Below are 25,184 nucleotides of genomic sequence, written 5' to 3'. Positions count from 1 at the left end.
CCTGACTGCCGGAGGTCAGTCGAGGCGGTGGATAGGGGCGGTTGCTGGCGGCCAGACAGCCAATTGTTGAGCACTTTTCTCGGGAGATATTGGACCAAGTTGGGGCCTGGCTCCCAGAGGTCAGTTGCGGCAGCTGTGGGAAGATAAGCCAGACGAATTTGGGCCACTTTTCTTGGAGGAAAAGTCTTTTCCAAAGTACCATGAAGTATCAGGGGGCTTAGACGGGAGTGTGTACCTGAGGAGAAGTGTTCAATTGCGGGTGAGGTGGCCAGGTCAGGGAGCCTGGTTGTTTTACAAAGTACCATGAAATACCAGGGGCTCTGATGGGACTGTGTGCCCGAGCAGGAGTGCTTAAGAGTGGCTGAGTTTCCCAGGCCAGGGACCCCAGTTCCCAAACTGAAGCAAGTAAATATGGGGCACTTTTAACTGATAAAAGTCCACCAAAGTGAAATAAGTCATTTTGGCACACTTTTCACCAGTTAAAAGTGTCCAAAATTAAGTAAATATGGGGCACTTTTAACGATAAGTGTCCCAAACTGAACCAAGTAAGAATGGGCCACTTTGTTGACATTTTTAAGTGTCCGAAAATGCAGCATATAAACGGATGATCCAGTTTGGCACACTTTCGTCATTGAAAAAGTGTCCCGAATTGGACTCCTTTTCGCGGATGGTCAAATTTGGCACACTTTTTGTATGGCACGGGTGCCCGAAAGTGAATATTTGCACAACTTGAACACCACCTGGTGTTGATCAAAAGTAAAGGTGGCCCAAAGTACACAAGGGTCTCCCACTCCCTAAGGCTCCTGAGCACGCAAAAGTTTATGTTTATGCATTTAACAGACACTTTTATACAAAGCGACTTACAGGTAGGCATGTAGGGTAGGGGGGTCTTGCCTAAGGACCCCTACTGGAGGTAGTACCTTTCATGAAGGGGATTTGAACTCAGGTCTCCCACATGGAAGGTGGCAATGATACCACTAACTATCCAGTCCAGTAAAAGTATATTTACTGGCTCTGTGACATGTCTTGTCTGTCCAGAGCATTAAAGAAATGAAAATGCCACATGGCAGAAACATGTAAACGTAACAGTCACGATCGACATTTTTACAATTGCACTCCACATCTATGTCAAGGAGAACATTGTAGACGAAACTCACAACAATGATCACGAAGGTGTTGACTTTTGTGAAGGGAAACTTTGCAAGTACCTCCTTCATCTTTGGTGAACAGGCAGCATCTGCTGAGATGAAGCTAGAAATGCAAACATATTGACCAAGCAGACCACAAGCTTTTCCTGTTCTGCAAAAGTTTAGCTGCATGAGCTGAGCTGGAAATGTTTTGATCTGAAAATGCCTTGAAGTTGCTGCTCTGAAGGTTCTGGGGGATGTTGGGCACATAGCAGAAACAAGAGAAGATATAAAGAAGTACCTGCAAGAATCCAAAACTCAGAGTTGGGGCCTGACTGCCGGAGGTCAGTCGAGGCGGTGGATAGGGGCGGTTGCTGGCGGCCAGACGGCCAATTGTCGAGCACTTTTCTCGGGAGATATTGGACCAAGTTGGGGCCTGGCTCCCAGAGGTCAGTTGCGGCAGCTGTGGGAAGATAAGCCAGACGAATTTGGGCCACTTTTCTTGGAGGAAAAGTCTTTTCCAAAGTACCATGAAGTATCAGGGGGCTTAGACGGGAGTGTGTACCTGAGGAGAAGTGTTCAATTGCGGGTGAGGTGGCTAGGTCAGGGAGCCTGGTTGTTTTACAAAGTACCATGAAAAAACAGGGGCTCTGATGGGACTGTGTGCCCGAGCAGGAGTGCTTAAGAGCTGCTGAGTTTCCCAGGCCAGGGACCCCAGTTCCCAAACTGAAGCAAGTAAATATGGGGCACTTTTAACTGATAAAAGTCCACCAAAGTGAAATAAGTCATTTTGGCACACTTTTCACCAGTTAAAAGTGTCCAAAATTAAGTAAATATGGGGCACTTTTAACGATAAGTGTCCCAAACTGAACCAAGTAAGAATGGGCCACTTTGTTGACATTTTTAAGTGTCCGAAAATGCAGCATATAAACGGATGATCCAGTTTGGCACACTTTCGTCATTGAAAAAGTGTCCCGAATTGGACTCCTTTTCGCGGATGGTCAAATTTGGCACACTTTTTGTATGGCACGGGTGCCCGAAAGTGAATATTTGCACAACTTGAACACCACCTGGTGTTGATCAAAAGTAAAGGTGGCCCAAATTACACAAGGGTCTCCCACTCCCTAGGGCTCCTGAGCACGCAAAAGTTTATGTTTATGCATTTAGCAGACAATTTTATACAAAGCGACTTACAGGTAGGCAGGTAGGGTAAGGGGTTCTTGCCTAAGGACCCCTACTGGAGGTAGTACCTTTCATGCAGGGGATTTGAACTCAGGTCTCCCACATGGAAGGTGGCAATGATACCGCTACACTATCTAGTCCAGTAAAAATATATTTACTGGCTCTGTGACATGTCTTGTCTGTCCAGAGCATTAAAGAAATGAAAATGCCACATGGCAGAAACATGTAAACGTAACAGTCACGATCGACATTTTTACAATTGCACGCCACATCTCTGTCAAGCAGAATATTGTAGACGAAACTCACAACAATGATCACGAAGGTGTTGACTTTTGTGAAGGGAAACTTTGCAAGTACCTCCTTCATCTTTGGTGACCAGGCAGCATCTGCTGAGATGAAGCTAGAAATGCAAACATATGTACCAAGCAGACCACAAGCTTTTCCTGTTCTGCAAAAGTGTTGCTGCATGAGCTGAGCTGGAAATGTTTTGATCTGAAAATGCCTTGAAGTTGCTGCTCTGAAGGTTCTGGGGGATGTTGGGCACAGAGCAGAAACAAGAGAAGATATAAAGAAGTACCTACAAGAATCCAAAACTCATAGGATCTGCCAGCTGTACATTTGCTTTTGGACATTTTAGATCACTTCACCTTTGCCCAACGTGTTGTTGATAATCTTCATCCACATATTCATGAATCCATAATGTTACCTGAGTGGCAGCAGGCTGCAGTAGCTCAGATCACAACGTGTGTATTTTGTATCTTAACTATTATTTTTGAGAAATTTTCCTTTAACTAACATCTGCTCGTCATCTACGAAGAGTTGCCATGCCAACGGAAAAGTTGTTTGAAAACTGGAGCAGCTGATCGGACCCAAAGAAATACCCACATCGCAGAAGAGTTGAAGAGGAAATGCTTTGGATGTTGGGCAGGAGCAAGATGGAGGAATAGGTTGAGGAAGTTTAAACCGAGTCTTCCCTCGATCCTGATGGAGAATGTCAGATTTCTGACGAATAAAATGATCAAGCTTGAAGTGCTCATGAGGGATAAAAAAAACATAGTTGGGGTTAGAATTAATGTATAAAAATACCAGGGATGGTCAGGGATTTCTGACTTTTCAAATAGTTATCAAAGATATCAAATAGTTTATATGACTATTGGTCTGGATATGGAGCCGTTTGGTTTAACTGGAAGATGGTAATAAGGCGTAACTACAAGTTCAAGATGGAGGTAACGCTGCCAACTGCCATGAAATCATAACTGAAGTATGCCATCACATATCAGACTATTTTATGGGGGATGAAAAGAGCCAGGGTTAGATTAAGCAAACTGTGATCATATTTATGTTCTCTGAAGAGTTCAGAGGAAAGAATAATCTGCAGAGCTGCAAACAGGAAACCAAAAGCATCTTTGCTGCCTCTGAAAGCACATTTCCCACCACAGTCATTTATATCTAAATGTGATTCACTGAATATTTGAGTTACAGATGAATAAATGCATTTAAACCTGTTCACGGATGTATTTTTAATTTTAGATATTTAACAAAACAGTTTAGTGATTCTGAACATTAGAAATCTGAAAGTGTTCACACATAAAGAGCAGGAAGGGTTTAAAATGTTAAATAATTAGTAGGAGAGTTCACTGACAGCTGAATAATGATCTGTTTTTTCATTTCTTCAACACTGAAGCAGTTAAAGGTGAAACAGGCGGGTGAGTTTCCTGTGAAGCTCTTGCTGTGAACCCAAAGCATGCAGGCGAAGATCAAAGTGAATCAGTCCGTCCTGCAGAAACAAAGCCATGTTTCTGATCACGCTTTATCTTTTTACCAACACTTTTCAATGCTTAAATCTCACCATGGAGTTGTTAATGCCCACCAAACGGCCATCCATCCATCTTCTCCACCCTCTCCCTCCTCTTCAGGGTCACGAGGTCAGAGTTTGGAGCCCGTCGGGGTGAGAGAGGCATGAGAGGGAGACATACTAAATGTTAGATAACAGATGCTTTAAACCAAGATCCAAGAACTGAGATGTGTGATGCAGGGGGAAGAAGAAGAAGAAGAAGCCAACCCCTAAAGCTGGAACTTTGGGAACCATTCCACCATTTATTTACTTCTGACAAATGCAGGAATGGGGGCTCCCTGGATGCCAGACTTTGCAGAACTTGGTAAATTGTAGAAACTGCTTGAGTAATCCTTGACCAATGCCGCTGATATCTGCTACTGGAAGAGGACAGAACACATCAGACACCAGGGGACACATATAAGAGCTATAAGCATCATGGACAAGACGGTTCTTCTGTACCCACAGAGCAAACTGGACCACTCAGCTCCATACTGACAACACAAGAAATAAAAGAGTCTAGATGTGTGACATCATAGCTCTCAGGATCGGGGGGGACTCAAACTCCTCCACCACGATAAGGAGGCGATTCCTCGGAGAAGGGATGAGCCCCTGGCAGCGTCTCCCAAGGCAAACTGGTTGAAGCCGTGAGACGGACGTAGCTCAGAAAGTTGCTATTAAAGAGAGAAATACAGTTTTTTTACAGTGGGACTGTAAAATAAACAGCCTGAGCAGTTCTGGAGCAGCCTTCTTTGAACAGATAGATGATTAAGACCCACCAACAGGCAGCAACAGCAGGCAGAACATTACACCAAGGAAACCTCTCTGGTGATGCCATTTTATCTGGGGTTACGTTCATTTGACCTTTTGATTTTTAGCCTTCTCCTGAACCGTAAAAGCATATGAGGATGGTGTTGGTACAGTGACTGGTGTCTGTTCACAGAGAAACGAGTTCAGAGCCCACTGCAAAGTGTGAGAAACAGTAAACCACACCAGTTTGTGGTCATTTCTGATGCTGAAGGCGTCTTCAGCTCGGCTGAGAAACCTTTCATCCTGCAGCATGAGAACAAATCACATATCTGCCACCTCAGCTCTCATCTGTGGGTCGGTAATCTTAGAAAACAAGTCAAAGACAAGAAAAGCATTCTGAAAGCACCATCAGAGGAGGACATGCCTCGGTTCCCACAGCTACCTCATGCACCAACACTTTCAGTTATCTGCAGTTTATTTCTTGACATCACTTTCTTTACATGTGTTTAAACTCAGTTGAAATGCATTTTTTCTGTTTGTAAGTGCACACATTTAGATGTAATTCTACTTTCAAGTTTGTTAAATTTGTCTTATTTGTTAAACCACGCATGTTAACATGGATGCAGACAAATTATCTGTGGCACGATACTTCCTTCGGTCCCACTAAAGCCCAGCGTTGGTCAGAATTATGGCTTTATTCCTACTTTGGATCTCTGGCTTCTGTCAGGAGGCTCAGTCAAAGGAAAGAAAGATGAGAGACCTTTTAAAAATAGTTTAAGGCGAGGAATATAATCACTTTAATTTACAGATATGTGTGTTTATCATGGCTGTAAATAACAAGCAATGAAAACTAAAAAGGGTCAGTACTCGTATGCAGCTTTGTGGACTCTGTGGTGACATGAAAGATAAACTCTGATGGCTGCAAAAACATGAAGGATGCAAAGAAATCACTACTTTTGTTTGGTCTGACAGGCTGATACAGAGATCAACAGGATCAGTTTTAAATTTGCAGAAAAACTGCTCATTCTAAGGTAGTTTTCAATTATTTAATACATTTACTGAGAAAAACTTCCTTTTAGTTTCTAACACGTTGGTGTTTATGGCTAAAATGCTTTCAACAGGGCAAAGTGACGTCCTCCTCAGGTGTGAGATGGATGGAGACACTCCTGCTGCAAAATAAGTCACAAATATGAGAAGTTCTTTTGTTCAAAGAAAGCAGAAAACATTTCAGAGTCGTGACCTGACCCAGGAGGTCAGGTGGGGACATCTGGTGGATGGATGGAGCATGACAGCTACGTTCTGCCCACATAATAATTCAATAAAAACATGTGAAGACTCAGCAGATGGGACCAGTTTTCCAGCTCCATACCAAACACCAGCGGCCTGCTTTAAATACGGAGGAATTAGACAAATTCAGCCTGTATGAGCAGCCTTTATGGGTTTGTTCTCCCTACAGAGAGCTGCTCTCTGCAGCTTTGTTAATCATCATCAGCATACGTGAGGATTTCCTTCAGTCCACGTTAACATGAGCAGCCAGAGAAAGCTTCCTCTGAGAAGTTGAGTTTGCTTTTGATCTCTTGATTAAGCATTTTATTAATACTAAAACTGCAAATTAGCAGATCAAATGGATATATTTGAAGTGTAAACCTTATTGTTAGATGATCTCATTCTGATTAACTTGACTTTCTGCTCTGAATCTTCAGTCTTTTGTCTCGTTTCTCGTTCATTTTCTTACAACAAGCTTGTTGAAAAGCCATAAAAAGTGAACACATCTGTCACAGCCTGGCTCAGGGTGGTAATAATCAGGACAGTCACACCTCGATAAAGCCAACACGATGGTATTTATTTCCATTAACCGCTCCACCCCCCTCTCAGGTGCAGTCAGTTACCCTGACGACCCACCCAGGCTCCTTCAAGGCTCAACAACAGGAAGTGTCTTGGTGGGCCGTCACACATCGCTATTCTTATACTTCCACTTGCATGTGGCCTCATAACTAAGCTTCCTCTTGAGAATCGCTCTGAGTTAAGCAGGGAAAGCCAGTGTCAGCTGCTGGTGGGTGGAGATGTGGGCGGGTTAAAGTTAAAGGAGCCATACAACATACTTAACCTGGTTCAAATCATCATCACTCTCCATCCTCACTGCCTGTCTGGAGGAGATGAAGGTGTGGATCAAACAGCTTCCTGCTGCTCAATAGTTCCAAAACTGAAGAAGTTCTGGTTGGAACTGCTAAACAAACCCAAACATCTGCCATAACCAGCATTTTCTGGCCTGCAGGTGAGCTAACAGCAGCTGTAAAAGCTGCTCTAACAGCTGCTCTAACAGCTGCTCTAACAGCTGCTCTAACAGCTGCTCTAAAAGCTGTTTTAACAGCTGCTCTAACAGCTGCTCTAACAGCTGCTCTAACAGCTGCTCTAAAAGCTGTTTTAACAGCTGCTCTAACAGCTGCTCTAACAGCTGTTCTAACAGCCGCTCTAACAGCCGCTCTAACAGCTGCTCTAACAGCTGTTTTAACAGCTGCTCTAACAGCTGCTCTAACAGCTGCTCTAACAGCTGCTCTAACAGCTGCTCTAACAGCTGTTTTAACAGCTGTTCTAACAGCCGCTCTAACAGCTGCTCTAACAGCTGCTCTAACAGCTGTTTTAACAGCTGCTCTAAAAGCTGCTCTAACAGCTGCTCTAAAAGCTGCTCTAACAGCTGCTCTAACAGCTGTTCTAACAGCTGCTTTAACACAGCTGCTCTAACAGCTGCTCTAACAGCTGTTTTAACAGCTGCTCTAACAGCTGCTCTAACAGCTGCTCTAAAAGCTTCTCTAACAGCTGCTCTAACAGCTGTTCTAACAGCTGCTCTAACAGCTGCTCTAACAGCTGTTTTAACAGCTGCTTTAACAGCTGCTCTAACAGCTGCTCTAACAGCTGCTCTAAAAGCTGCTCTAACAGCTGTTTTAACAGCTGCTTTAACACAGCTGTTCTAACAGCTGTTTTAACAGCTGCTCTAACAGCTGCTCTAACAGCTGTTCTAACAGCTGCTTTAACACAGCTGCTCTAACAGCTGCTCTAACAGCTGTTTTAACAGCTGCTCTAACAGCTGCTCTAACAGCTGCTCTAAAAGCTTCTCTAACAGCTGCTCTAACAGCTGTTCTAACAGCTGCTCTAACAGCTGCTCTAACAGCTGTTTTAACAGCTGCTTTAACAGCTGCTCTAACAGCTGCTCTAACAGCTGCTCTAAAAGCTGCTCTAACAGCTGCTCTAACAGCTGCTTTAACACAGCTGTTCTAACAGCTGTTTTAACAGCTGCTCTAACAGCTGCTCTAACAGCTGCTCTAACAGCTGCTCTAACAGCTGTTCTAACAGCTGTTTTAACAGCTGCTCTAACAGCTGCTCTAACAGCTGTTTTAACAGCTGCTTTAACACAGCTGCTCTAACAGCTGCTCTAACAGCTGCTCTAACAGCTGCTGTAACAGCTGTTCTAACAGCTGTTTTAACAGCTGTTTTAACAGCTGCTCTAACAGCTGCTTTAACAGCTGCTCTAACAGCTGCTCTAACAGCTGTTTTAACAGCTGTTTTAACAGCTGCTCTAAAAGCTGTTTTAACAGCTGCTCTAACAGCTGCTCTAACAGCTGCTTTAACATCTGTTAACAGCTGCTCTAACAGCTGCTTTAACATCTGTTAACAGCTGCTCTAACAGCTGCTCTAACAGCTGCTTTAACATCTGTTAACAGCTGCTCTAACAGCTGCTCTAACATCTGCTCTAACAGCTGTTCTAACATCTGCTCTAACAGCTGCTTTAACATCTGTTAACAGCTGCTCTAACAGCTGATTTAACAGCTGCTCTAACAGCTGCTCTAACATCTGCTCTAACAGCTGCTTTAACATCTGTTAACAGCTGCTCTAACAGCTGATTTAACAGCTGCTCTAACAGCTGCTCTAACATCTGCTCTAACAGCTGCTTTAACATCTGTTAACAGCTGCTCTAACATCTGCTCTAACAGCTGCTCTAACAGCTGCTTTAACATCTGTTAACAGCTGCTCTAACAGCTGATTTAACAGCTGTTCTAACAGCTGCTCTAACAGCTGCTCTAACAGCTGCTCTAACAGCTGCTCTAAAAGCTGTTTTAACAGCTGCTCTAACAGCTGCTCTAAAAGCTGTTTTAACAGCTGCTCTAACAGCTGTTCTAACAGCTGCTTTAACATCTGTTAACAGCTGCTCTAACAGCTGCTTTAACATCTGTTAACAGCTGCTCTAACAGCTGTTTTAACAGCTGCTCTAACAGCTGCTCTAACATCTGCTCTAACAGCTGCTCTAACAGCTGCTCTAACATCTGCTCTAACAGCTGCTCTAACAGCTGCTTTAACATCTGTTAACAGCTGCTCTAACAGCTGATTTAACAGCTGCTCTAACAGCTGCTCTAACAGCTGCTCTAACATCTGCTTTAACAGCTGCTTTAACATCTGTTTTAACAGCTGCTCTAACAGCTGCTCTAACAGCTGTTTTAACAGCTGCTCTAACAGCTGCTCTAACAGCTGCTCTAACATCTGCTCTAACAGCTGCTCTAACAGCTGTTTTAACAGCTGTTCTAACAGCTGTTTTAACATCTGTTAACAGCTGCTCTAACAGCTGCTCTAACAGCTGCTTTAACATCTGTTAACAGCTGCTCTAACAGCTGATTTAACAGCTGCTTTAACAGCTGTTCTAACAGCTGCTCTAACAGCTGCTCTAACAGCTGCTTTAACAGCTGTTCTGGACGGTTCGGGACATATCACGTAACATTTGTTTGTTGAAAGATGAAAACATTTAATGAAGTATTAAACCATGTACTGATGAAGTGTTTCACAGTCAAAGAAAGGAAAGAAAACCAGATTCATGTGAACATGAACATCTTTACAGTGAAAAACAAAGCAGAAGATTTGAAAATGACTCGTTTCTGAGTAAATGTTCATACAACAGACTGATTCTAACTGCTCTCTGTTCTTCATCCTCTCATGATTCCCGCTCTCCGGCTCGAGCAGCCATTGGCTGAACGGACGCTTTGATCAGCCGCTCAGCCACATCGAAACACTCCTCCCACTGATCGCTTTGTATTCTTCTCTCAAACTCCTCCGTCAGCCTTTCTCTCGCATATTTCCTCAAAGTCTCTTTCAGAACTCTTTCCTCCTGCTCCAAAATCAGTCTGTGGTATAATGTCTGTCTTTCTCCACTTGAAGGTTTCCTCCACCTGAACAGCTCGGTCACGGCCGGCACACAAACGATAGCAAAGAGCAAGAAGGAGCCAATATTCTGGAAAGGAAGCAGAGATGTTAAACCGTGTGTGTCAGTCAGCTCCTGCAGGTTTATAAAGAAACTCAAACTCTCACCCTGGACATGTTCCTCAGCTCAGCGACCATCACTCGCTCCTCATCAGTGAGCCATCCTGTGGATTTGCAGGCCAGCTTTGCCTGTTGCTCAGAGTTCACACAGCATAGGTACCAGTCTCCATTGATGAACACACACACAACCCACAGCAGAGCAATGAACGCCGCCTTCATGATGCAATAGCAGGAGGAAGCCAGGAAGCCGCAGGTGTGAAGGCGGTCAGCTGAGAGCAGGTGTCTGCCGACTCTGTGGAACCATCTGTCCGTCCACAGCACAAACAAGAAGGTGATGACGAAGGGCAGCGCCAAGTACACGCTGCAGTCGAACCGCTGAGGTTTGCAGGAACATTCGAAGTTTCTCCCGAGGAAGAGGAAGATCACAAACACTGCGAAGTAGGTGCAGAACCTTCCACAAACCCAGCTCTTCTGAGTGTTCTCCATCTCTGATGCTTGCCTGAAAAATACTGGCAACCTTCAGCTTATGCTCTCTGAATATGAACCACACTGAACCATCCACTTCCTGTTCCTGAAAGCTGCTGAGTCGGCACTGCTGATGAATCAGAGGAGCTCACTGAAACTTTCCATGGTGCTCTGTTCTTGGACTCGGTTTAGCTAAACATTATCAGCTTTGATCATCATTCATTTAAAGTAGATTTATAATAATTTGCTGATGCCTGAAAGATTTAAAACATCAGCAGTCGGCATCACAAACCACAGTCATGTTCTCGCGGTTTTTGCACAAAGCTGCCAAACGCTACAGTTCTGCACTGAAGAAACACAAAGGGAAACAAATGTGAAAGTTTTCTCATGTGTAGCCGCCTTTAGCTCCATGGCAGCTGGGATAGGCTCCTAAAGACCCTCCACCGCCTCATTTCTCTCCTCAGGCCTTTAACGGGCCTCGGGCCTGAATGTCCCCTCTCTGCCTCCTCCTTTTTCCTTGGTCCTACCCCCTCCTCCTCTTTCCTTGGTCCTCTTCTTTCCTTGGTCCTACCTCCTCCTGCTCTTTCCTTGGTCCTACCGCCTCCTCCCCTTTCCTTGGTCCTACCGCCTCCTCCCCTTTCCTTGGTCCTACCGCCTCCTCCCCTTTCCTTGGTCCTACCTCCTCCTCCCCTTTCCTTGGTCCTACCGCCTCCTCCCCTTTCCTTGGTCCTACCGCCTCCTCCCCTTGCCTTGGTCCTACCGTCTCCTGCTCTTTCCTTGGTCCTACCGCCTCCTGCTCTTTCCTTGGTCCTACCTCCTCCTCCTCTTTCCTTGGTCCTACCGCCTCCTCCTCTTGCCTTGGTCCTACCGCCTCCTCCTCTTGCCTTGGTCCTACCGTCTCCTGCTCTTTCCTTGGTCCTACCGCCTCCTGCTCTTTCCTTGGTCCTACCGCCTCCTCCTCTTGCCTTGGTCCTACCGCCTCCTCCTCTTGCCTTGGTCCTACCGCCTCCTGCTCTTTCCTTGGTCCTACCGCCTCCTGCTCTTGCCTTGGTCCTACCGCCTCCTGCTCTTGCCTTGGTCCTACCGCCTCCTCCTCTTGCCTTGGTCCTACCGCCTCCTCCTCTTGCCTTGGTCCTACCGCCTCCTCCTCTTGCCTTGGTCCTACCGCCTCCTCCTCTTGCCTTGGTCCTACCGCCTCCTGCTCTTTCCTTGGTCCTACCGCCTCCTCCTCTTGCCTTGGTCCTACCGCCTCCTCCTCTTGCCTTGGTCCTACCGCCTCCTCCTCTTTCCTTGGTCCTACCGCCTCCTCCTCTTTCCTTGGTCCTACCGTCTCCTCCTCTTTCCTTGGTCCTACCGTCTCCTCCCCTTTCCTTGGTCCCACCGCCTCCTCCTCTTTCCTTGGTCCTACCTCCTCTTTCCTTGGTCCTACCGCCTCCTCCTCTTGCCTTGGTCCTACCGCCTCCTCCTCTTGCCTTGGTCCTACCGCCTCCTCCTCTTGCCTTGGTCCTACCGCCTCCTGCTCTTTCCTTGGTCCTACCGCCTCCTCCTCTTGCCTTGGTCCTACCGCCTCCTCCTCTTGCCTTGGTCCTACCGCCTCCTCCTCTTTCCTTGGTCCTACCGCCTCCTCCTCTTTCCTTGGTCCTACCGTCTCCTCCTCTTTCCTTGGTCCTACCGTCTCCTCCCCTTTCCTTGGTCCCACCGCCTCCTCCTCTTTCCTTGGTCCTACCTCCTCTTTCCTTGGTCCTACCGCCTCCTCCTCTTTCCTTGGTCCTACCGTCTCCTCCCCTTTCCTTGGTCCTACCGTCTCCTCCTCTTTCCTTGGTCCTACCGCCTCCTCCTCTTTCCTTGGTCCTACCCTCTTTCATTCTTTGAAATACAAAATTCATCTTATGAGGCTCCTTGTTGATTATTGATTCTTATGACATAATTAAGACTTCTACCCACATCACAGCTCCCACAGTTGAGTTAGGGTCACTAACAGTTTCTCCTTCCCTACTGATTCATGTTATTTAAAATCTGAATTCCTCCCTGACATCAGGGATTTTCCCTGAAACTCTCCCTTCAGAAACCACAGCTTGTTCACTGCCATCACTGAGTTTCAGCCACATGTCGTGCTTGGCAGGGCTGAGGCGTGCGCTGTAAACAGTCTGTACCGCCATCATTTCCTCTGTCTGCGGGAATAACTGTTTCACTGTTCTGCAGTTTATGATGTGTTAGCAGACACAAACACAGCTGAAATCTGAACACAATCTCCTCAACAAATTAGTGGAGACAATGTGCCTTCTGCTTTCTCTTCCTGTTGGCGTTTTCCTTCCTCTTTTCTTCTTAATATTTCATTCTGCAGTGACCACAGATGTAAACTGGCTTGTGACTGTGCTCTCGTGTTAAAATAAAGTATCAAATCATCTGGTTATGCTGTGGTTTTAAATCTTTCAGCACAGTGAGATGAAATTATTGGACATATTCCAATTTCAGTTCCTCGTGTTGGGTCTGTTTTTGGACTGATACGATATGTGCAGCACAGGAAGTCTTCAGATAGCTGGTTTAACCCTCTGCAGCTCTTTAAAAAGTGCATGCAGAACATGATCTGCTGTGATTCAGGTGGAGCTCTTCATGGCAAAAACAAAGAACAACCTGAGGACACAAAGGGCTGAGATAGCAGGCCTACAGGCCGGTTTTAAAGCTCCATCAGATGCAGGTTAAAGCTCCATCAGATGCAGGTTAAAGCTCCATCAGATGCAGCTTAAAGCTCCATCAGATGCAGGTTAAAGCTCCATCAGATGCAGGTTAAAGCTCCATCAGATGCAGCTTAAAGCTCCATCAGATGCAGCTTAAAGCTCCATCAGATGCAGGTTAAAGCTCCATCAGATGCAGGTTAAAGCTCCGTCAGATGCAGGTTAAAGCTCCGTCAGATGCAGCCTAAAGCTCCATCAGATGCAGGTTAAAGCTCCATCAGATGCAGGTTAAAGCTCCATCAGATGCAGGTTAAAGCTCCATTAGATGCAGCTTAAAGCTCCATCAGATGCAGCTTAAAGCTCCGTCAGATGCAGCTTAAAGCTCCGTCAGATGCAGCTTAAAGCTCCGTCAGATGCAGCTTAAAGCTCCATCAGATGCAGGTTAAAGCTCCATCAGATGCAGCTTAAAGCTCCGTCAGATGCAGGTTAAAGCTCCGTCAGATGCAGGTTAAAGCTCCGTCAGATGCAGCTTAAAGCTCCATCAGATGCAGGCTAAAGCTCCATCAGATGCAGCTTAAAGCTCCGTCAGATGCAGCTTAAAGCTCCATCAGATGCAGGTTAAAGCTCCATCAGATGCAGGTTAAAGCTCCATTAGATGCAGGCTAAAGCTCCATCAGATGCAGGTTAAAGCTCCATCAGATGCAGCTTAAAGCTCCGTCAGATGCAGCTTAAAGCTCCGTCAGATGCAGGTTAAAGCTCCATCAGATGCAGCTTAAAGCTCCGTCAGATGCAGCTTAAAGCTCCGTCAGATGCAGCTTAAAGCTCCGTCAGATGCAGCTTAAAGCTCCGTCAGATGCAGCTTAAAGCTCCATCAGATGCAGGTTAAAGCTCCATCAGATGCAGCTTAAAGCTCCATCAGATGCAGGTTAAAGCTCCATCAGATGCAGCTTAAAGCTCCATCAGATGCAGGTTAAAGCTCCATCAGATGCAGCTTAAAGCTCCGTCAGATGCAGCTTAAAGCTCCGTCAGATGCAGGTTAAAGCTCCATCAGATGCAGGTTAAAGCTCCGTCAGATGCAGCTTAAAGCTCCGTCAGATGCAGCTTAAAGCTCCGTCAGATGCAGCTTAAAGCTCCATCAGATGCAGGTTAAAGCTCCATCAGATGCAGCTTAAAGCTCCGTCAGATGCAGCTTAAAGCTCCGTCAGATGCAGCTTAAAGCTCCGTCAGATGCAGCTTAAAGCTCCGTCAGATGCAGCTTAAAGCTCCATCAGATGCAGGTTAAAGCTCCATCAGATGCAGCTTAAAGCTCCGTCAGATGCAGGTTAAAGCTCCGTCAGATGCAGCTTAAAGCTCCATCAGATGCAGGCTAAAGCTCCATCAGATGCAGGCTAAAGCTCCATCAGATGCAGCTTAAAGCTCCGTCAGATGCAGCTTAAAGCTCCGTCAGATGCAGGTTAAAGCTCCATCAGATGCAGCTTAAAGCTCCATCAGATGCAGGTTAAAGCTCCGTCAGATGCAGCTTAAAGCTCCATCAGATGCAGCTTAAAGCTCCATCAGATGCAGCTTAAAGCTCCATCAGATGCAGCTTAAAGCTCCATCAGATGCAGGTTAAAGCTCCATCAGATGCAGGTTAAAGCTCCGTCAGATGCAGGTTAAAGCTCCGTCAGATGCAGGTTAAAGCTCCATCAGATGCAGGTTAAAGCTCCATCAGACGCAGGTTAAAGCTCCATCAGATGCAGGTTAAAGCTCCATCAGACGCAGGTTATGGATGCTAGCATTTCTAAAAACCTGTTTTCGCTTTGCTGCTTTGGGTTCTTCAGTGTTTTGTGGACAGTAAGGGGAACCGGTCCATCTGGGTCCCAGTATGAGAGTCACCTCATGTTTAAATATGTGAGAATCCATTCAGGAAGTAACAGGATTTACTAAATAAACCATTTAACTGCTGTGTCTGTGGTGTTTTTCCACATTTGCTGCCTTACAGGCTCAGATTAACATGGATACATCTGATAAACACTCAAATAAAGGAAGAAATACATAGTTAGAGCACAAAGCACCTATGGATGGTTCAGCACATTTAACCCCCCCACTGTCCCAAACAGCCTTTAGTCGTATGAACACCTGGTTCAGGTCAGAGACTCAGAAAACAAAGTTTGAACTTCAGTTTGTGTTTCATAATGTGCTTTATGTGTGGAAACAGCTTCCAAAAAGTCTGTAAAATGAACATTATCCAGTTCATACACAACAGAAAGGGAGTTCAGGACAATCACAGCGACTGAAACAGAGTTTATACGATTAACTTCACATGAAAGAATGTAAAACCTTTAGAATTAAACACAGAATTTATGGTGAAACACAGCATCAGATTTTCTATAATCCCCACAAGCAAAGTGAAGTAGGAGAAATAAACCAAAGCGTCTCATGAAGCAGGAAGTAAACACAAACACAATCACACAGAATATCAACAAGAAATGTAACAAAACGACGGCTTTAAGGCGGCGGCGCTCAAACAGAACTGAGAAAGCCTCCAACACAGCCTGAATCATCCTGTTCTACCTTAAAAAGTTCCAGAAATCACTAAAAAAGCCTTCGTCTTTGTTTTGATGGCTTTGAATGAGCGTCGGCCACCTCTCAGTGTTCCTTCTGCCTAATAAGTGCCTAATATCCTGCGATTCCCCGGAGGACCCGCAGGGCTCCCTGTGGGACTCCCAGAGTGGCTCCCTGAAGGGCTCCCAGAGGGGCTCCCAGAGTGGATCCCTGAGGAATTCCCTGAGGGGGCTCCCTTAGGGGCTCCCAGAGGGGGCTCCCTGTGGGGCTCCCAGAGGGGCTCCCTGAGGGGCTCCCAGAGTGGATCCCTGAGGAATTCCCTGAGGGGGCTCCCTTAGGGGCTCCCAGAGGGGGCTCCCTGTGGGGCTCCCAGAGGGGCTCCCTGAGGGGTTCCCAGAGGGGGATCCCTGTGGGGCTCCCAGAGGGGCTCCCTGAGGGGTTCCCAGAGGGGGATCCCTGTGGGGCTCCCAGGGGGGCTACCTGAGGAATTCCCTGAGGGGCTCCCTGAGGGGCTCCCTGTGGGGCTCCCAGAGGGGCTCCCTGAGGGGTTCCCAGAGGGGCTACCTGAGGAATTCCCTGAAGGGCTCCCAGAGGGGCTCCCAGAGTGGATCCCTGAGGAATTCCCAGAGAGGTTCCCTGAGGGGCTCCCTGAGGGTTTCCCAGAGGGGCTCCCTGAGGGGCTCCCTGTGGGGCTCCCTGAGAGGCTCCCAGAGGGGTTCCCTGAGGGTTTCCCAGAGGGGCTCCCTGAGGGGTTCCCAGAGGGGCTCCCTGAGGGGCTACCTGAGGGGTTCCATGAGGGGTTCCCAGAGGGGCTCCCTGTGGGGCTCCCTGAGAGGCTCCCAGAGGAATTCCCTGAGGGGCTCCCAGAGAGGTTCCCTGAGGGGCTCCCTGAGGGGCTCCCTGAGAGGCTCCAACAGCCACAGGTTTGGCCTCAGGAGTGTTTGATCAACATGGCTGAAAGTCGATGAGTCAAAGCGCCTCATGCCGGCCGGTTCATGACCAGCAGCTTCCTTCTTTTTGCTTTGGTCTCTAACCCTGAAATCCAAAATAAAACAAAATGTCAGAACTCTATAACTTAAGAGCAAAAAGCCAAACATAGGAGACAAAAGTAAAGTAGAGTGGAAGCTCTGGGTGGAGTTTAATGTTCTCCTAATGATGCGATTACAGCCACTTTCATCATGTGATCTGCTCCTTCGGTTCGTATCGAACGTCTCTGGAGGGTTTAGCAGGCGACTCCAGCTCCACACTGATCTGTAATCCTGAGTCTGGAGGAGTTAACCTGAGATTATCTAAAATAAGCTTTCCTGAGAATATTCTGCCGTCACCAACGAGCTGGTTAAACATGAAAGATGCATCCTATGCTTTCTATCCTGATATCTAAAGAGTTAAATACAGTTTTTCTTCATTTCAACGGATCTTTTGATCGACTAAAAAACATTAAAAGTGTAAAATGTTAAAGTCCAGCTGCTGAAACAGCTGTAAAAGCAGCCCCTCCCCCCCCTACACGCCGCTCCTCTCCTTTATCCAGCTGCGGAACTTGGTGACCCGGGTGTAGATGCCGGGTTTGTTCCTGAAGGCGCAGCCTTCGCCCCAGCTCACCACGCCCGCCAGGAAGACCCGCCCATTGGGGTTCGTGACCGACAGCGGCCCGCCGGAGTCGCCCTGTGGGAGTCAGAGATGAGCTCAGCGGGGGGTCTGGCAGTGAAACACCGGTTATAACCCACAGAGACGCACTGAGCATGTGCAGACATGTACCTGGCAGGCGTCCACGCCTCCTTTCAGGACGCCGGCACACAGCATCCTGTCCGTGACCACGTCGCTCATCAGGGGCTTACACACCGTGCTGTTGATGATCCGAACCGCCGCCTTCTGCAGGACGCTCGCTTTGACACCTGAAACACGGCAGGAAACATAAAGGTCAGGACTCAGAGCTGGTCTGATGTCACCAACAGCTCAGAAAGGTCATTTATCTCAACTCTGGGGTGAAAGAAGTAGGATGAAAGGTCAGGACCCAGGAGGCATCCCATCATGCAACACGTCTCTATCTCAGCTGTCTGACAGCGAGGCACCGTGAGGGAGGTTCCTCTGGTGGGAGAAACGGGCCGAAGGAACGCTTTCAGCGCTCATTTCTCTGTTATGAGGTGAAACATGATTTTCTCTAAGTGTCCCCAGCAGGGCCCCTGGAGAAAGGAAAGGTTACGATGACCTGTCAGACGGGGAAATGTTGGCGTTCAAACCGTCGGACATGAAGTCAGAGTTAACAGAAGAATCTTATAACTGTGTAGAACATGGACTCTGTCCAATGATTTCTGGTTTCACCTATAAAACTCTCACTTTTACTCTCGTGATGTCAGAATAAAACCATCTCCCCACAACAGCCCAAACGCTCCTCTTCCTCGTTAAAAAACCCACGAAGCCTCATAAAGCCGCCTCACCTCCCTCTGAAGTGGTGCCCCAGCCGCTGATCCACGCCTCTCGGCCTGCTGGGAAGTCGTAGGTGGAGGAGGGCAGGCAGATGGGCCAGATGTACTGGTTGAGGTGGACGACGTCGTCCAGCTCCATCAGGGCGATGTCGTTGTCGTAGGTGAGGGGGTTGTAGTCCTGGTGGGCGATGATCCGCTTCACGTTCCTGTTCACCATCCACTCATTGGTCTGACCCTGCACATGCAGCCCCAGGAAGGCCTGCCAGTGGTCGGCCTCAGAGTACCTGCATCAGCACAGAGAAACTGCCTGATTTACACCTTCAGACCAGCTGTGACCTGACAGGACCTGAGAGATGCATCTGGACCTTCAGCTGATCCATCTACTGTTGGCCCAAGCCTCATCAGAAATGGGCTCCATGGAAGGGTGGCTGTCAAGAAGCCGTTCTTAAGGAAGGGAAACAGGGAGAAAAGGCCGAGGAAACGGGGAGAAAAGGCCGAGGAAACGGGGAGAAAAGGCCGAGGAAACGGGCAGAAAAGGCCGAGGAAACGGGGAGAAAAGGCCGAGGAAACGGGGAGAAAAGGCCGAGGAAACGGGGAGAAAAGGCCGAGGAAACGGGGAGAAAAGGCCGAGGAAACGGGGAGAAAAGGCCGAGGAAACGGGGAGAAAAGGCCGAGGAAACGGGGAGAAAAGGCCGAGGAAACGGGGAGAAAAGGCCGAGGAAACGGGGAGAAAAGGCCGAGGAAACGGGGAGAAAAGGCCGAGGAAACGGGGAGAAAAGGCCGAGGAAACGGGGAGAAAAGGCCGAGGAAACGGGGAGAAAAGGCCGAGGAAACGGGGAGAAAAGGCCGAGGAAACGGGGAGAAAAGGCCGAGGAAACGGGGAGAAAAGGCCGAGGAAACGGGGAGAAAAGGCCGAGGAAACGGGGAGAAAAGGCCGAGGAAACGGGGAGAAAAGGCCGAGGAAACGGGGAGAAAAGGCCGAGGAAACGGGGAGAAAAGGCCGAGGAAACGGGGAGAAAAGGCCGAGGAAACGGGGAGAAAAGGCCGAGGAAACGGGGAGAAAAGGCCGAGGAAACGGGGAGAAAAGGCCGAGGAAACGGGGAGAAAAGGCCGAGGAAACGGGGAGAAAAGGCCGAGGAAACGGGGAGAAAAGGCCGAGGAAACGGGGAGAAAAGGCCGAGGAAACGGGGAGAAAAGGCCGAGGAAACGGGGAGAAAAGGCCGAGGAAACGGGGAGAAAAGGCCGAGGAAACGGGGAGAAAAGGCCGAGGAAACGGGGAGAAAAGGCTGAGGAAACGGGGAGAAAAGGCCGAGGAAACGGGGAGAAAAGGCTGAGGAAACGAGGAGAAAAGGCCGAGGAAACGGGGAGAAAAGGCTGAGGAAACGGGGAGAAAAGGCCGAGGAAACGGGGAGAAAAGGCTGAGCTGTGCCAAATGACACAAGAAGTGGACTGAAAATCAGTGGCAACAGGTCTTATGGAGGGATGAATCCTCCCCAGAGCCCGGACCTCAACATTATTGAAGCAGTGTGGGATCATCTGACAGAGAACGGAACAAAAGGCAGCCCACATCCAAAGAAGAGCTTTGGGATGTCCTTCAAGAAGCCTGGAGAACTATTCCTGAAGACTCCTTAAAGAAATGACACAAAGCTTGTCTCAGAGGGTTCAGGCTGTGTTGGAGAATAAAGGAGCTCAGACCAGAGATTCACTTTAAAGCTGCTGAGAACTGAGAAAAAAACTCTGTTTCTGCCTCAGATTCTGGGTTTATGTTCATGTTTGAACATGTTTCAGTGAATCTCTGCAGCTGCTTCCTGTTTTTATATAAAATATGAACATTTTACTTTGACTTATTGAGCTCCGTGACATAAATTCAGTTTTCATCATATTGAATAAAACAGGTTTTCAGTTCAGAAGCAGTAAAAAGTTCCCTGACTGGGAGAGTAACGCCGTACTTGTTGGATCCGCTGTCCTGGACGCAGTGGGCGGCGGTCAGCAGCCAGCGGTTGTTCAACACGGACGCTCCGCACACATGTCCCACCCCTTTGATGTGGAGGCTGACCTGCCAGGGCCACTCCCCCACCTGCGACGCCTGACCGCCGACGATGCGGGAGCTGCGGAACGGCCTCATCCCGCACTCTGGAAAACAACCGGACGCAGGTGAGACGGAGTCAGCTGGGTGTGTGCGAGTGTGTGTGAGGGGAACCTACGGCAGCTGGCCTCGTCCGAGCCGTCCTCGCAGTCTGCCGCTCCGTCACACTCAGGGTTCATTTTGCTGATGCAGCGTTGATCGGCGCAGCGGAAGGTGAACGGCGAGCACTGCTGCAGGTTCAGAGCTGAAGGACAGGAGACGCAACATCAGCACCGGCCTCATACAACCCGTTCGCCTGCAGTTCTGAACGCTAGAAAACCAACAACATAACCCAACGCTGGCGCCTTGTCTGCGGCCGCTTTGGTCTGATGCCTCGGTCCTAAAAGATGGATCAGAACCAACTGACTGTGATCCAACAGCAGGCATCAGGTTAGGTTCCACATTTACTTCCACTGAGCTGTAAAACCAGCTGCTGTGAACAGACTGTAAACACATGGTTTATAAGGGTGCTGTTGTCCTGCATCTCATTAAGAGCTCAGGAAACAGGTGAGTTACCGGCAGGATCTCCTGAGGCATGATGGGAAATGTAGGACACAAACGTCTGGTCACCTGACAGCAGCTGCATACATTTAACCTTCTGACCCCGTTTCTTTGGCAGAACTGTTACATTATCCATGATGAGAAATCCCTCCTCAGAGAGTCAAACGTCTGGCTTTTGTGTTAAAGTTGTTGTCAGGGACGACAGTGCAGGAAGGGAGGACCCAGACTTCAAAAAGTAACAAGCTTTATTAACAAAACGAGGAGCGAGAACTGCCGGTTATCAAAAAACTGTGGAACCAGAACAAGACTAAGAACAAACTGTGGAACTATAACAAGACTAAGAACAAACTGTGGAACTATAACAAGACTAAGAACAAACTGTGGAACTATAACAAGACTAAGAACAAACTGTGGAACTATAACAAGACTAAAAACAAACTGTGGAACTATAACAAGACTAAGAACAAACTGTGGAACTATAACAAGACTAAGAACAAACTGTGGAACTATAACAAGACTAAGAACAAACTGTGGAACTATAACAAGACTAAGAACAAACTGTGGAACTATAACAAGACTAAGAACAAACTGTGGAACTATAACAAGACTAAGAACAAACTGTGGAACTATAACAAGACTAAGAACAAACTGTGGAACTATAACAAGACTAAGAACAAACTGTGGAACTATAACAAGACTAAGAACAAACTGTGGAACTATAACAAGACTAAGAACAAACTGTGGAACTATAACAAGACTAAGAACAAACTGTGGAACTATAACAAGACTAAGAACAAACTGTGGAACTATAACAAGACTAAAAACAAACTGTGGAACTATAACAAGACTAAGAACAAACTGTGGAACTATAACAAGACTAAGAACAAACTGTGGAACTATAACAAGACTAAGAACAAACTGTGGAACTATAACAAGACTAAGAACAAACTGTGGAACTATAACAAGACTAAGAACAAACTGTGGAACTATAACAAGACTAAGAACAAACTGTGGAACTATAACAAGACTAAGAACAAACTGTGGAACTATAACAAGACTAAGAACAAACTGTGGAACTATAACAAGACTAAGAACAAACTGTGGAACTATAACAAGACTAAGAACAAACTGTGGAACCAGAACAAGACTAAGAACAAACTGTGGAACTATAACAAGACTGAGAACAAACTGTGGAACTATAACAAGACTAAAAACAAACTGTGGAACTATAACAAGACTAAGAACAAACTGTGGAACTATAACAAGACTAAGAACAAACTGTGGAACTATAACAAGACTAAGAACAAACTGTGGAACTATAACAAGACTAAGAACAAACTGTGGAACTATAACAAGACTAAGAACAAACTGTGGAACTATAACAAGACTAAGAACAAACTGTGGAACTATAACAAGTCTAAGAACAAACTGTGGAACTATAACAAGACTAAAAACAAACTGTGGAACTATAACAAGACTAAGAACAAACTGTGGAACTATAACAAGACTAAGAACAAACTGTGGAACTATAACAAGTCTAAGAACAAACTGTGGAACTATAACAAGACTAAGAACAAACTGTGGAACTATAACAAGACTAAGAACAAACTGTGGAACTATAACAAGACTAAGAACAAACTGTGGAACTATAACAAGACTAAAAACAAACTGTGGAACTATAACAAGACTAAAAACAAACTGTGGAACTATAACAAGACTAAGAACAAACTGTGGAACTATAACAAGACTAAGAACAAACTGTGGAACTATAACAAGACTAAGAACAAACTGTGGAACTATAACAAGACTAAGAACAAACTGTGGAACTATAACAAGACTGAGAACAAACTGTGGAACTATAACAAGACTAAGAACAAACTGTGGAACTATAACAAGACTAAGAACAAACTGTGGAACTATAACAAGACTAAGAACAAACTGTGGAACCAGAACAAGACTAAGAACAAACTGTGGAACTATAACAAGACTAAGAACAAACTGTGGAACTATAACAAGACTAAGAACAAACTGTGGAACTATAACAAGACTAAGAACAAACTGTGGAACCAGAACAAGACTAAGAACAAACTGTGGAACCAGAACAAGACTAAGAACAAACTGTGGAACTATAACAAGACTAAGAACAAACTGTGGAACTATAACAAGACTAAAAACAAACTGTGGAACTATAACAAGACTAAGAACAAACTGTGGAACTATAACAAGACTAAAAACAAACTGTGGAACTATAACAAGACTAAGAACAAACTGTGGAACTATAACAAGACTAAGAACAAACTGTGGAACTATAACAAGACTAAGAACAAACTGTGGAACTATAACAAGACTAAGAACAAACTGTGGAACTATAACAAGACTAAAAACAAACTGTGGAACTATAACAAGTCTAAGAACAAACTGTGGAACCAGAACAAGACTAAGAACAAACTGTGGAACTATAACAAGACTAAGAACAAACTGTGGAACTATAACAAGACTAAAAACAAACTGTGGAACTATAACAAGTCTAAGAACAAACTGTGGAACCAGAACAAGTCTAAGAACAAACTGTGGAACTATAACAAGACTAAGAACAAACTGTGGAACTATAACAAGACTAAGAACAAACTGTGGAACTATAACAAGACTAAGAACAAACTGTGGAACTATAACAAGACTAAAAACAAACTGTGGAACTATAACAAGACTAAAAACAAACTGTGGAACTATAACAAGACTAAGAACAAACTGTGGAACTATAACAAGACTAAGAACAAACTGTGGAACTATAACAAGACTAAAAACAAACTGTGGAACTATAACAAGACTAAGAACAAACTGTGGAACTATAACAAGACTAAAAACAAACTGTGGAACTATAACAAGACTAAAAACAAACTGTGGAACTATAACAAGACTAAAAACAAACTGTGGAACTATAACAAGACTAAGAACAAACTGTGGAACTATAACAAGACTAAGAACAAACTGTGGAACTATAACAAGACTAAGAACAAACTGTGGAACTATAACAAGACTAAGAACAAACTGTGGAACTATAACAAGACTAAGAACAAACTGTGGAACTATAACAAGACTAAGAACAAACTGTGGAACTATAACAAGTCTAAGAACAAACTGTGGAACTATAACAAGACTAAAAACAAACTGTGGAACTATAACAAGACTAAGAACAAACTGTGGAACTATAACAAGACTAAGAACAAACTGTGGAACTATAACAAGACTAAAAACAAACTGTGGAACTATAACAAGTCTAAGAACAAACTGTGGAACCAGAACAAGACTGAGAACAAACTGTGGAACCAGAACAAGACTAAGAACAAACTGTGGAACTATAACAAGACTAAGAACAAACTGTGGAACCAGAACAAGACTAAGAACAAACTGTGGAACTATGGCGGCAAAAACCAGGAAACTAAATGCTGAGGGAGGCGATTAGTGACAAGCTGCAGCTGTGGAACAGAAAACAGCCGACTTGAGTTAACCTGGAAACGTCCAAACACTTTTCTCCCATCAAACAAACATTTTCCTGTTTCCGGATTTCATCAGTTGTATAATTTTGGTGATTTTTCTGTTGTTAACCAGGAAATCAGAGCCATTATGCAACAGCTTCATCATCTGATCAAAGCTGGCAGCTAAAAACGTGTTTAACGTGAAACAGCAGCTGGAAGCGTCGCCTGTTCTGCGTGTTTCTTACATCTTTCACACTTTGACTCATCAGATCCGTCCCCACAGTCGTTTTTTCCGTCACAGATCAGCGTCTTTGACACGCAGCGACCATTTTTGCAGGTGAACCCTCCGTCTGCGCATTTATCTGCAAAGAAAAGAAACAGCTGTGAGATTTCCACGATGGAATCGGCTTGGATGCAGCGGGCGGTTTCACCTCCGGAGGAACCCACCGCAGTTCTCTTCATCGGTGTTGTCACCGCAGTCGTCAAAGCTGTCGCACCTCCAGAACTTTGGCTTGCAGAGTCCGTTTTTACACTTAAACTGGGACTCTTTGCACTCTGGGCACACAGAAAACCAACAGCGTTAGTCAGGACTGAGGGCGCCATCCGCGGCGCCCTGCCGGCGGCGTGACGACTCACCGCAGGCGACCTCGTCGCTGTCGTCTCCGCAGTCGTTCCAGCCGTCGCACTGCAGAGTGGAGTTGATGCACAGGTTGTTTCTGCACCGGAACCGGCCCGGACAAGCTGCCCGACAACACCACAGTCAACACAAAGGAGGCCA

General features: G+C 46.2%; 3 protein-coding genes across 5 annotated transcripts in view; all 3 read right to left on the bottom strand.

Moving 5' to 3' along the window:
• The window catches only part of gripap1 (GRIP1 associated protein 1), a 265,294-nt gene that overhangs the window by 45,752 nt on the left and 194,358 nt on the right, over window positions 1-25,184 (bottom strand). The window lies entirely within an intron of this gene.
• Window positions 9,869-10,735, bottom strand: LOC140271768 (uncharacterized). Its single transcript, XM_072367066.1, has 2 exons — window positions 10,246-10,735; window positions 9,869-10,168 (listed from the first exon to the last, which is right to left on the bottom strand). The coding sequence occupies exons 1-2, from the start codon at window positions 10,681-10,683 to the stop codon at window positions 9,872-9,874; spliced, it is 735 nt and encodes a 244-aa protein (XP_072223167.1). The 5' UTR covers window positions 10,684-10,735; the 3' UTR covers window positions 9,869-9,871.
• LOC140271760 (suppressor of tumorigenicity 14 protein homolog) overlaps window positions 17,328-25,184 on the bottom strand; it is a 30,632-nt gene continuing 22,775 nt past the window's right edge. Inside the window, exons 12-19 of the mRNA XM_072367056.1 lie at window positions 25,043-25,147; window positions 24,854-24,961; window positions 24,652-24,768; window positions 20,509-20,634; window positions 20,254-20,437; window positions 18,317-18,588; window positions 17,637-17,773; window positions 17,328-17,543 (exon numbers count right to left, since the gene is read on the bottom strand). Of these exons, the coding sequence (XP_072223157.1) occupies window positions 17,382-17,543; window positions 17,637-17,773; window positions 18,317-18,588; window positions 20,254-20,437; window positions 20,509-20,634; window positions 24,652-24,768; window positions 24,854-24,961; window positions 25,043-25,147 (1,211 nt within the window). The 3' untranslated portion in view covers window positions 17,328-17,381. The remainder of the gene's footprint in view (window positions 17,544-17,636; window positions 17,774-18,316; window positions 18,589-20,253; window positions 20,438-20,508; window positions 20,635-24,651; window positions 24,769-24,853; window positions 24,962-25,042; window positions 25,148-25,184) is intronic.

The sequence above is a fragment of the Leuresthes tenuis genome, unplaced genomic scaffold (genome assembly GCF_036924035.1).
Source record: "Leuresthes tenuis unplaced genomic scaffold, fLeuTen1.0.hap1 SCAF_16, whole genome shotgun sequence".
NCBI classification, from domain to species: domain Eukaryota; kingdom Metazoa; phylum Chordata; class Actinopteri; order Atheriniformes; family Atherinopsidae; genus Leuresthes; species Leuresthes tenuis.
This window is presented reverse-complemented; position numbering and strand designations above follow the sequence as displayed.